The 12,228-nt window shown below is 47.8% G+C and overlaps 2 protein-coding genes across 2 annotated transcripts; one reads left to right on the top strand and one right to left on the bottom strand.

Annotated features, from left to right (window-relative positions):
* Nucleotides 1-467: 467 nt before the first annotated feature.
* Nucleotides 468-2,205, bottom strand: BANF1 (barrier to autointegration nuclear assembly factor 1). The gene is made up of 3 exons (XM_082660888.1): nucleotides 2,079-2,205; nucleotides 1,253-1,400; nucleotides 468-995 (listed from the first exon to the last, which is right to left on the bottom strand). The coding sequence occupies exons 2-3, from the start codon at nucleotides 1,373-1,375 to the stop codon at nucleotides 849-851; spliced, it is 270 nt and encodes an 89-aa protein (XP_082517014.1). The 5' UTR covers nucleotides 1,376-1,400; nucleotides 2,079-2,205; the 3' UTR covers nucleotides 468-848.
* Nucleotides 2,206-2,538: 333 nt separating this feature from the next.
* On the top strand, nucleotides 2,539-5,496 carry EIF1AD (eukaryotic translation initiation factor 1A domain containing). Its single transcript, XM_082660595.1, has 6 exons — nucleotides 2,539-2,773; nucleotides 3,428-3,602; nucleotides 3,746-3,854; nucleotides 3,957-4,065; nucleotides 4,238-4,285; nucleotides 4,847-5,496. Exons 2-6 carry the CDS (start codon nucleotides 3,516-3,518, stop codon nucleotides 4,989-4,991), a joined length of 498 nt encoding a protein of 165 aa, XP_082516721.1. The 5' UTR covers nucleotides 2,539-2,773; nucleotides 3,428-3,515; the 3' UTR covers nucleotides 4,992-5,496.
* The last annotated feature ends 6,732 nt before the right edge of the window (nucleotides 5,497-12,228 follow it).

The following is a 12,228-nucleotide window of genomic DNA, read 5'->3' as shown; positions in this document are numbered from 1 at the left end:
AAAAGTGTATCTCACTCAAGCCCCTACCCCAGTTGTGATGCTCACATTCTTTCTGCCTCCCTAAGAGAACAGGGCAGACTGCAAGAGCCCTGCCCACTCCTCCCAGAGGCCAGGAGAGCACAGGACAGTTGGCAGGTAAACCTTCACCCACATCCCAGCCACCCTTTTCCTAGTAGCTCTGACTGCCACTGACTTTTCCACCAGGTGCTACCTAGCCCAGCTGTTGACCACATGGACATCTGGATCCCAGGAAGGGATCAACCCACACTCTCTCCCACATTACTAAAGGACTGAGACACGCCAAGCCACCTGCCCAAGGCCCGTGTGGCCAGGATGGCTGCCCTTCCAGAGTGGGAAGGAAGCTGCCAGTTTCGATCTGCACTGATAAGGAGGGCAGCAAACCTGGTCACTCCCGGAGGAATAGGCCACTCCCAGCCCGCCTGCTTCTCATATACAAAGCCCAGTCATGAAGGCCACTGACTTTATTGATTTAAAAAACTTTACAAGGACAGTGACTGTTTTGCCAGAAAGAGGGCCAAATGGCATAAAACAGACCAGAGGTGGGAGCAGGGGGGCGGGGACAGGGCCAGGAATCACTCAGAAAAGCTGGTAACTGCTGTCACGAAACTGGCAGGGAAAGGAAAAGGGGGATGCATGCAAGGATAAGAATTCCAAAAAAGTTGAAATGGTGAGGGGAGAGAACTCCCAAAAGACCCTGGAGTCCATGGGACGTGCGCACGACAACAGCAATCTTTTCCTTTGTAGAGGACGGGGGAGGAGTCCTCACTTGGCTGCAAACTCTGGAGACTCAGTGCTGGGGCTCGGGGTCGGGGGCTCCCCAGAGAGCATCACAAGAACGCGTCGCACCACTCTCGAAGGCACCCGAAGCAGTCCCGGGACTGCTTGGCGTTCGCACCGCACGTGTCCTTCAGCCATTCCCGGAAAAGATCTTCATCTTTCTTTAGCACCAGAAACTGACCAAGGACCACATAGGCCTGCAAGATGGGCAAAGCAAAAGGCGGGCTGCTGAGCGCTCTGTAGGACTAAGACAAGAAGGCCACTTCCGTGCCGCTCCCAGCACAGGAGCCCAGGAGCCCAGGAGCCGGGGCAGGCGCCAGCCTGCGGGCTCTGCAGATCTCACACCACCGCCCATCCCCAACAGGTACACGCACTCTTCTCACTCCCCAGCTGCGGGGAAGCACTGTAGTCGGCCACCCCCAGCCCTCCCCGGCTGCACGCAGCCGCCCCACACCTTGTCAAAGCCCCTTTCCTCCAGCTTCTTGCCCAGGACTTCGCCAATCCCGGCCAGGCTTCCCACTGGCTTTTCCCCCATGGGCTCTGCCACGAAGTCTCGGTGCTTTTGGGAGGTTGTCATCTTGATCAGGCTTAATCTGGGAATCCTAAGAAAAGGGAAGTTACGGCTAAAAACCCGGGAACTCTCGAAGGCCCACTGGCAATCTCACAGTAAAAGACAGCTAGAGCATCCGTTAGGAAGGCTTTCTCGATTTCCCCCAGTTTACGGATGAGAAAACAGAATCAAGAAAAGTCTTTTCCTCACTGTTCAAGAGAAAGGTCTCTGCCACTCCCTGCGGGAGCTGCGTTTTGATACCGCCCCACAGAAGAAACTATCCTGCCCTAACAGGTGGCGCACGCAAGACAAAGAGCGTCGCTCAGTACCCAGAGCCCATCCTAAAGTTGTCACTGCTCTGTGACCTTGGCTGGGCAAAGGCGGCACTGACACAGAATGGAACGACCACCTGGTCCGAAAAGCAAATGAAGGGCTCTCCCACCCGCCCCACTGGCTGTTCACAGAGCGAAGGCGTAGCGGGAGCGCACACACCCGCTCAGCCAGCCCCTCAACCTCCACGCCACCAGCCCCCTCCGCGTCCCACGCCGCCGGGCCCGCCCCAAACGCGCCGCGCCCCGCCCCCTCCCCGTGCCGCAGCGAGCCCTCCCACAGGGCACGTCCGAAAGCGCATCCTCTGGCCCGTCGCAGCACTTGCGGCCCCTCCTCTCTCCCTCCGCCCTGCGCCTCCTCCGACCTCCAGCCCGGGCCTTGCTCCGCGGCTCGCACTCACCCACAGCTCCGGTTCCGTAACGGGTTCTCCCGCCACCCGGCTGCTCCCGCCGATCCCTCAACCCACTAGAACTTTCTTCCACTTCCGCTTCCGGGTCGCTTCAAGGGCCGCCTTAAAAAAAAAATCTACATTGGGCACTTCTAGCCGCTTAGAATCACCGAGTTGAGGCCCCCCCCCCCCCCCCCCCCCCGGACCTCGAGGGCGCCCTTAGTAGGCGCTCCTTTCCGGTTCCTTCGCGGGAGGCCGGGCTGCCTTCTGTGGTCTCGCTTCTCGGGAAGCATTTCCGGTCTCAGGGAGCAGAGGTCTGTGACAAGAAAACTTTATTTCTCTGCTGCACGGCATTCGGAACCTAAAGGACTTACCCTTGGCCGACCTGATGGTGGGAAGAGTTAGAGGGACGGACAAGGAGAGAGGCGTGGCCGGGAGACTTCCGGGAGAGCGCCGGAAGTACGGTGTGCGACTCAGGCTGACAGGCGCCGTTCTCCTCGCCGTCGGGCTTGCGAAAGTCTGACGGGAACCGGAGGCGTAGGAGACCCGAGTCCAAGACGACTCCACTGTCGTGACCGCCGACAAGTCCTTTTTCTGGGCTTTCATTGGCTCAGCTGCGAAGTGAGTCGTGGACGAGTCGATCTCAGCGTCCAGCCTGGAGAGCGGGGTCTTTTCAGGCAGCGCCCGTGGGATTCGAGGGCCAGAGAGTAAGTATGGGGCTTTCTCTCTGAGCGTTTTTCCTCCGTAATAGGGAGGCAGGAGGGCAGGGGTCGGCAGCTAGGGATGACACGTCGGAGTTTCCTTTGGAAGCCATCAGTCTCCTGAGTACGCATTGGTCCTTGTTTTTTCAGTACCCAAGTCAGAAACAGTAGATGTCGAAGACCAAGCCAGCCTACCCTGACCTTTAATTAACTCGTTCCTGACTTGGATTCTCCTAACTTGTCTGTGTCTGTACTGTGCTGAGAGATTGAGCGTCTGTGTTGTGTGGTTGTGCTGCACCTGGGATGTACAAGCATGTTGAGGAAGAAATGGTTTATCTTACTCCTTTCCCAAGTGGTTGCCAGAATGACTGATTTTTCTAGAACACGTATTTATTTTTTGTGGTTATGTCAGTACTTAAGAATAATACGAGTTTTTTTACGTGCCTCACACTGTGCTAAGTGTTTTGCTTACGATTATTTTTTTTTAATAACTGTGTTCTGAGTTAGCTACTGCTTTTCTCTGAGGTCTAGAGAAATTGAACAGCCAGGAAATAACCAAGGTAGGGTTTGAATCCAAGCAGTTGGATTTCAGAGCTCATGTTCTTAACCAGGACACTGTGTCACTCCTCAGTAAAAGGCCTCTCCCCATCTTCAAAACAGTCGTGCACTCTGAGCCTGCCATCCAAGAAACTCAGGAGGAGGAGTTGATAGTCTCTGCATCCCTCACCGCCCTGGGACAGGACCCAACATGTCTCAGGCCACCAAGAGGAAGCATGTGGTGAAGGAGTTGCTGGGGGAGCACATGGTGCCCTCCGACCAGCAGCAGATCGTGAGGGTAAGTGACATTGGGGACCAGCTGCTCTGCCCCCGCTCTCCACTCCTGTTGGGCCCCTGGGGTGGGGGCAGGGTGCACCACAGCTCAGTGGGTGTTGGAACCGGCTGATGAGGCTGACTGGTAATTGGTCTCTCCTGGACCAGGTACTCAGGACCCCAGGGAACAATCTGCATGAGGTGGAGACAGCCGAGGGGCAGCGCTTCCTGGTGAGCATGCCCTCCAAATACCGCAAGAATATCTGGATCAAGAGAGGTGAGAGGGGCAGCCCTTTTGGAGACAGAACCGTTTCCTATGGCCTCAGCTTCCACCACTGCAAGCAGGACTGACTGTGTTTTTTCTCCTCTCTACCTGCAGGGGACTTTCTCATTGTTGACCCTATCGAAGAGGGAGAGAAGGTGAAGGCCGAGATCTCCTTTGTGCTCTGCAAAGACCACGTGCGCTCTTTGCAGAAGGAGGGGCTCTGGTAGGATGGTCCCCTTGGTCACTGGCTGCCCTACTTCTCTGGAGGATTTACTTCCTAGTTGTGGATTTGGGGGAGGGAAGATCATGGCATCTCAGGCAGGAACAGCTGGAAACAGCTTTTTTGCTGAGGAGTTTCTCTGTCCTTTCTTACTTTGGCTCTTCTCTTGGCACAGGCCTGAGGCCTTCTCCGAAGTGGCTGAGAAACACAACAACCAGAACAGGTGAGGCACAAGTCCTGGGGTAGGGAAGACAGAAAATGGGGCTTCAGGCCTTGGTACCTTGAGGGGAAATAGAACCTTCCTTCATTCCTACATAGGGTGCCTGGTGAGAGCTTCTAAATTTGTGGTTGAAAGTATGATTTAAAAGTCAAATCCCCTGGGTTAAAGTTTCGGCCTTGCGAGTTATAACTGAGTGACCTTAAGCAGGTTAACCTATAAAATGGGAACTTTGTAAGGGTTAAAGAGAATAACGCTTGTAAAATTGCTGAGCATAGTACCTGGTAAGCAGTGTGGGTTCATTGAGTGTTGGTTGTAGTAGAATCATTATTATTAAAGTCAGTAGCTCTAGCAAATTTTTTTTTTTTTTTCTAGCAAATTTTTGAGGTGGGGGTGAGGAGGAGGTAGTTTCTTGCCGCTTTTTCTTGGCCAAGTTTCCTGCGATTCTCTCTGTGTCTGACTCGCTGAGCCCTGACTGCTTGGCCATATGGTCCTCCTTTTTGTGGGGCTTCTTGGTTTTCCCAGAAGGCCTTGGGCTAATTGTCCTTTCCCCCCACCCCGATGCAGACAGGCTCAGCCAGAACTCCCAGCTGAGCCACAGTCATCGGGAGAAGAGTCCAGCTCTGAAGGTGATGCTGACCTTTTTGTTAACACCAACCGCAGACAGTGTCATGAGAGTGAGGAGGAGAGTGAAGAAGAGGAGACAGCCTGAGACCCCGGGACCCTCTTCTCCTCCTGCTCAGGGAATAGTCCTTGGCTGCTCTGAGCTTGGACATGCCCAGGAGCCTCTGTGGATCTTTCCCCCTGGATGGGGACAAGGCAGGGCCCTTCTCTGAACTGACTTTCTGACATAGGAGAATTAAACCCCTGGTGGGTGGTGACTTACGCTGGTGTCGGAGTGGCTCTTTGGAGGAAGGAGGGACATGTGATAAAGTTAAAAACTGCTCCTAGGTGGTGTCCTCATGGGCAGGTGGGCTGAATGGGCAGGAAATGGGAAATGGCTGGAATCTTTCCTAGTTTCTCCCTCTCTCGTCGGGCACTTAGTAAGTGCCAGGCCCTGTGTGCTTCCTTGCATGTACTTAGTAAGTGGGAGCATTTCCACCTCATTGCCTGCTTGCAGTTAGTACTGGTTCAGGCATTCAGGATCACAGTGGGGCTTAGTGCCCATCTGCCTTTACGAGACCCTCAGGATGAATTTCACAGTGCCTCGTAAGCTGTTCTCCCTGCCTTTCTAGTCACTTGTGACTGCAGGAGCGCCCACCTCCATGCTGCTGTGTACATCCCCTGGTTGGTGGCCTCCTCATGGCTACTCAGACCATCAGTCCTCAGCCCTCGTGCAGACCACATCGTCCCATTTCTCCTCAGAAGCTTTTTACCTCTGGCTGTACATCCTCCCTCTTCATTGCTGGCAGTCACCGTTTAGTCACCGCTCAGACGTTGACGTTTACCTCCTGGCTTAGAGTCTTCTACTCGTGCTTCCATCATTGTTTTTCTACATCCCATGGATGGGCCCGTTCAACACTGTGGCCACCTAGGTCCTTGATGTCCCCATCACTAATGCCCTTGTCTTCTATTTCAGGCCTGTTGCCTATATCTGTAGTCACTCTCTGGACCCCTGACGTCACTAGAAATTGCAACGCCATTTGAATTCAAAAACCTGTGCAATCACCACCTCCAGGCCTCCTTGCTCAACTACCACCCCTCCCGCCCCCCATAGAAATTCTTTATCTTCATCTTCCAGCCCTGCCACATTCTCACCATCATTCTCCTATCTTCACTTCCTTCCCTGTGCAGCATCAATTCCGTGGTCTACACCCTGTACTCCCTTTCTTCCTCCATCGTGTTCATCTAGTAAAACCTAACCTTGGGTCAACCCAGTCATTCACCTCTGTGCCTGTACGCAAGTAAGTGTTAGAGAAAATAGCCAACCTGGTTCATTAGTTTTACCTTAAATTCGTAATTACAAACCTCAGATGGCCACGCAGCACTGCCTGGCAGATCTACCCTGGGATGTCGTATTAGAAAACTTTTTTTTTTTTTTTTTACCAAATCCCTCTTAGCTTGATAGTTACAGACTGCAGCTCATTCTTCATTAAGAAATAGTAACCATTGGAGGGAACTTTTACCTCTCTGTTACCAACCCTACAACTGTGCTCATGGATCTTCCTGTCATTTTACTGCCCATTGTAATCCAGTGGGACTTAAGCCTTTCCTCTCGTGCTTTGGAGCCTGTCTCTCTTTACTTAAGGAGTTTTGCTGAGTTTTGGTTTTTGTCATCCTGTGTACTGGGTATGTTAGCATCAAAGGTGCTATACAATCTCCCATCTGAAAAACAACCAGAAAAAAAACCTGTCCCTGATCCCACATCCTCTCCAGCTACCACTTCATTTACCTGCTCCTCATTCACTCTTTTACGCTTGCTTAGTGTAGTCTTAAATACGTATATACGCGTGTGTGTATGCTTACATGTGTATATACGCACGTATAGAAATGTGTGTATATACATTCGTGAGCAAAAAATTAACCAGGTAAGTTGAAGATGTGAGTGTATTTTTAACTCATCTGAAGTTTATTTTTGTATGGAAGATGGCTAATTTTTTTCCCTAAAGGGCTAGCCACTTGTCCCTATACCATTTATTGAGTGGTTCATTCTTTGCTCACTGGTTCAAAATACCTTTTTTAAAATAAATGAAATTCCTGCATATATATGGATCTCTTTGGAATCTGGCACACTGATTGTGTGTGCACACGCCATATTTTATAGCATGATTGATAACTCATTCTCCCTCACCCTTGCCCCATCGTTCCTTGGAATTTTCCTGTTTTCTTTTACATAAAAACTTTAGGATGAACTGGTCATTGCATTTAAAAGTTCTGTTGCAATTTCCATTGGCGTGGTTTTAAATCTCATAGTTTGATTTGGAGAGGAGTGGTACTTAACGGTTGTTTTTGATCTTCCTATACAGAAATTAGTTATGTGTGTTCTTTTATAAGATGTTATCTTCTGGGAATTCCCTGGTGGTCCAGTGGTTAGGACTCCACACTCCCACTGCAGGGGGCACTGGTTTGATCCCTGGTTGGGGAACTAAGATCCTGCAAGCCATGCGGCCAAAAAAAAAAAAAAATGTTGTCTTCATATGGGTCTAGTTCAATGTAGTCTTAAGAATTTTAGAGGTATTTGTTGTTATCAATGTGTTCTTTTGAAATTACATTGCCAACTATCACTGGCAGGTAGGAAAGCTGTCCCATCTCTGTGTGCCCACCTATTTATCTAACTGAATTCTCATTAGTTCTAAGAGTTCTGCAGTTGATTCTCTTGGCTTTCTGGATAGAGTGTCAAATCATATTCTACCAGCGGCAGTTTCATCCTGTCCTTTACACTCATTTCTTTTCCTTGTGAATTGTGGAGGCCAGGACTTCCAGTATAATGTTGAATGCCACCCTTGTTTGTTCCTCTCTTAGTGAGAATTGTTCTCATGTTTCATCATGAAATATTATTCTTGCTTTGAGTTTCTGGTTGATAAACTTCATTAGGCTGAAGATGTTTCCTTCTGTACCCAACTTACTGAGTGTTTTTTTCCTGTATTCAACAGTGATGAATTTTGACATTTATGAGATAGTCAAAAGATTTTTTTTATTATTGCACTGATTTACATGATTAGGTTTCCTGGTGTTGAACCATTCTTGAATTCTGATGTAAACTCTGCTTAGTTTTATATTTATTTATTTAGGATTTTTGTGTCTATCCTTGGGCCAATTTCATTTTTTATTTTAATGATTTCTGTGTCCCATTTTGACAACAGCATTATGCTAGCCTTGTAGAATGGGTTTGGAGACATTTAATCTTTTTCTTTGGACTGGAGTAATTTATAGAAAAGGAGTTGTTTTGGGACTTCCCTTGTGGCACAGTGGTTAAGAATCCTCCTGCCAGTGCAGGGGACACAGGTTCAATCCCTGGCCCAGGAAGATCCCACATGCCGCGGAGCAGCTAAGCCCATGCGCCACAACTACTGAGCCTGCGCTCTAGAGCCTGCGAGCCGCAACTGCTGAGCCCTCGTGTCACAGCTACTGAAGACCGTGGGCCTAGAGCCCGTGCTTCTCAACAAGAGAAGCCCCTGCGACGAGAAGCGTGCATACCGCAACGAAGAGTAGCCCCGCCTCGCCACAACTAGAGAAAGCCTGTGTGCAGGAATGAAGACCAAATCTAGCCAAAAATAAATTTATTAAAAAAAAATTTTTTTTTTAAAGAAAAGGAGTTGTTTCTTCAGGGTTTGATTGAATTTTAATTATAAAATCTGTGCTTGATTCCTTTTTTAAGGGTAGATCTTTGCCTTGTAATTTTTCTGTGGCATTTTATTCAAGTTTTCTATCCTTGAGTCAGTTTTGATAATGTATATATTTTTAGAATTGTGTGTTTTTTGTATATTTAAGCCTTTTTTTGCAAAACATCATGCGTACTATTTGTATCATTTGGGACTGTCTTACTTAAAAGTGACAAAAGTCTAATTCAAACCAGCAGAAGCAAACAAGAGCTCATGTTCTGCAGTCTCAGGGCAGAGCTTTAGGCAGAGCTGACCTAGGCCAGCATAATTTCGTCAGGGCTCTCATTTATTTCTTGGATTGTCTGTGCTCCTCTTGGTTCAGCAATCTCTTTCTCCCTATAGGTTTTTTCTTCAGGAAGCTCCAGTTTGCACTTGGTCCTGACAGACAAAGAGTTACTTCTTCAGGATCCATGAACTTCAGGGAAGACCGACTGGTCTTGCTCTGGTCACTTGCCCTCTCCTGGCAACCACTCTGGCCAGGGCTGAGTAGGGGGAATAAGGGGAGGCGAGATGAACCTCCCTGATCAATATGACATGCGTTTCCCAGGGAAGAGAGAGGTTCTTTTACCCAAAAAGGGGGCAAGGGGTGAGAGCAGATAAAACAACAAACATTTGTGGCTTTTGTTTTGGGGAGGGTTTTTTTTTTTGGCCATACTGTGCAGCTTGTGAGATATTAGTTCCCCAACCAGGGATTGAACCCCAGGGCAGTGAGAGCGCCCCGGAGTCCTAACCACTGGACTGCCAGGGAATTCCCAAAACAACAAATGTTGTCCTGAATTCTGTGTATTTTGTTTTCTTTGACTAGCTTTGCAAGATACCTGTCTACTTTATTAGCCTTTTCCTTCTGTTTCTTTGGGGTTATTTGCTCATTCTGACTTCTTGGGTTGTATGCTTAGTTAATTAATTTCAGACTTGTTTTCTAGTACATTTAGGGCTAAGAATCTTCTTTTAAATACTCCTTTGTTTCCTGCTTTTTTTTTTTGGCCGAGCCGCATCGCTTGCGGGAATCTCATTTCTCCGACGAGGGATTGAACCCAGGCCACGGCAGTGAAAGCACTGAGTCCTAACCACTGGACCAGCAGGGAATTCCCTGTTTCCCACTTTATCGGGTGTACTTGTGTGATTTGGGGGGGCATTGTATCTAAGCATGGCCTTCTGTTTTTCTCCAGCCCTCAGTGATTCTGTGATCTACCTAATAACCTCTTTTTTCTTCCTAAAACCTTTTAATCTCGACTTCCTCTCTTATCAGCCATTCAACTCCTGGGGGTCATACCTGGGAATTCTGATGGAGGTAGAGTCCTTGTATTCTGTATACTGTTCCCCTTTGTCATTCTCCAAAGTTGAATTCCACCTCTATTCTCCCAACTTAGTAGTGGAGTCCAACCATATATGTATAGATGTCCCCGAATGAGCTGGCTTTTAGGAACCCTCCTTCCCCAATGCCAATGCCAGTCCATGTGATCTGTTGCCTAATAGTACTGACCCCTGCTGCAGTTAGGTTTAAGACTTGTAGCCCGCCAGACTCCGCACGTCTATCACTTTACGACCAACCTTTACAGCCAGGTCATGTCCATCGGAGCCCCCCCCATGCAGTCCAGCTCGCTTTCCTCCCTTGTCATCCAGCCACACATATATGTGTGCCAAGGAGCACCCATGGCACTCTGAGCTAGCCGCATGGTTTTTCTCTTGTAATATGTAAACGTGGTGAGATATCTTGACACAGTTTCTCATGTTGAGACATCCTTGCATTCCTGGAATAAAATAGCCATGATACATTTTTCAGTGTATTGCTGGATTTGGTTTTCTGATGTTTGGGAGGATTTTGGCATCCAGGTTCATAAGTGAGATGGTTTAAGCTTTTCCTTTCCTGTGTTGCCCTTGTCTGGGTGGTTTTGTTTTGTTTTGTCAAGGTTATGCCAACCTCGTAAAGTGAATTGGAGAATGTTCTCTCTCATTATTAGTGTTTGTGCAAGATTGGGATTTTACACTTCTAAAATTTTTGGTAAAACCGCCTGTGCCTGGCATTTTCGCGGTAGGTTTTTTTTTTGTTTGTTTTGTTTTGTTTTTGTTTTTGTTTTTGTTTTTTGCGGTGCGCGGGCCTCTCACTGTCGCGGCCTCTCCCGTTGCGGAGCACAGGCTCCGGACGTGCAGGCTCAGTGGCCATGGCTCACGGGCCCAGCCACTCCGCAGCATGTGGGATCTTCCCGGACCGGGGCACGAACCTGTGTCCCCTGCATCGGCAGGCGGACTCTCAACCACTGCGCCACCAGGGAAGCCCTCGCGGTAGGTTTTTAACTCTAGATTTTTATTGAGTATAGGATTGCTCGGGTTTCTGTTCTTGAGTCAGTGATATTTTCAAGAAAAAATATTTTCTTATTTTATCTGTGGCACAAAGTTATTTGTAGAATTGCCTTTTGTTCATAATCTTGACTGTATCCAAAGTTATATCCCCTTTTTTATATCTAATACTATTTTTTTGTGTTTTTTCTTTTTTAATCTTGTCGATCTTGGCAGAAGTTCATTTATTACTCTCTTCAGGGCACTGGCTTTTTTTTTTTTTTTTTTTTTTGCGGTATGCGGGCCTCTCACTGTTGTGGCCTCTCCCGTTGCGGAGCACAGGCTCTGGACGTGCAGGCTCAGTGCATGGCTCACGGGCCTAGCCGCTCTGCGGCATGTGGGATCTTCCCGGACCGGGGCACGAACCCGTGTCCCCTGCATTGGCAAGCGGACTCTCAACCACTGCACCACCGGGGAAGCCCAGGGCACTGGCTTTTTTGTTATCATTCCTCATTGTTAGTTTTTTTTCTATTTCATTAATTTCTGCTCTTACCATATTTCTCCTTATACTGCCTTCGGGTTTATTCTGTGGTTCTTTTTCTAACCCTTTTGGTTTGGTCCTTAACTCATTGATTTTCAGCTCTACCTCCTCCCTCCCCACAAAACTAGTTAGGGAATTTTCAAATCTGAAGAAAAAGTAAAATAATTATAAAATAAGTACCTGTGTACCCTTCAACAGGGTCACTAATTTATAACATTTTGTCATGTTCTACTTCTCTATACATACAAAACACATAGGTTTTGCATTTAGTTGTTACATCTCTTTAGCCTCTTAATTTAGAATAGACTTCTTAACATTTTTTTGGTTTATTTTTCATAAAATAGACTTTTTAACAAGTTCAGGCCAGTTTTCTTATAACAAATGTCCTGGGTTTGGATTTGTGTGATTATTTTTGTATGCTTAGATTTGAGTTAAACAATTTTAGCAAAAACCTAGAGCTGATGTGTTTTGACCACATCACCAGGTACAGAGATGATGTTCATCTATTGCAGATCACAAGGCACGTGATACAGGATGTCCAACTATTGGTGATGCTAATTTTGATCACCTGGTTAAAGGGATGGCTTCTAGGTCATTTTCTTATGAAGGTATTATTTTCCCTTTGTAATTAGGTAATCTGTGGGACAGTCTTACCTTTTAAGGCTAAAATTTCCCTTAATGCAGCTCTATAAGTATTTGTATTTGGTTTTGTTTTTTTTGTGTGTTGAAATTTTTTTGTGTATGAATTTTTCATAGCCGTTAACAACTCCCCATTTGCCCTTCCTCCAGTCTCTGACAACCACAGTTCT

The sequence above is a fragment of the Grampus griseus genome, assembly GCF_964374135.1.
Source record: "Grampus griseus genome assembly, chromosome: 8".
NCBI classification, from domain to species: Eukaryota; Metazoa; Chordata; class Mammalia; order Artiodactyla; family Delphinidae; genus Grampus; species Grampus griseus.
The sequence above is the reverse complement of the archived record's forward strand: the minus strand, read 5'-3'. Positions and strand labels throughout refer to the sequence as shown.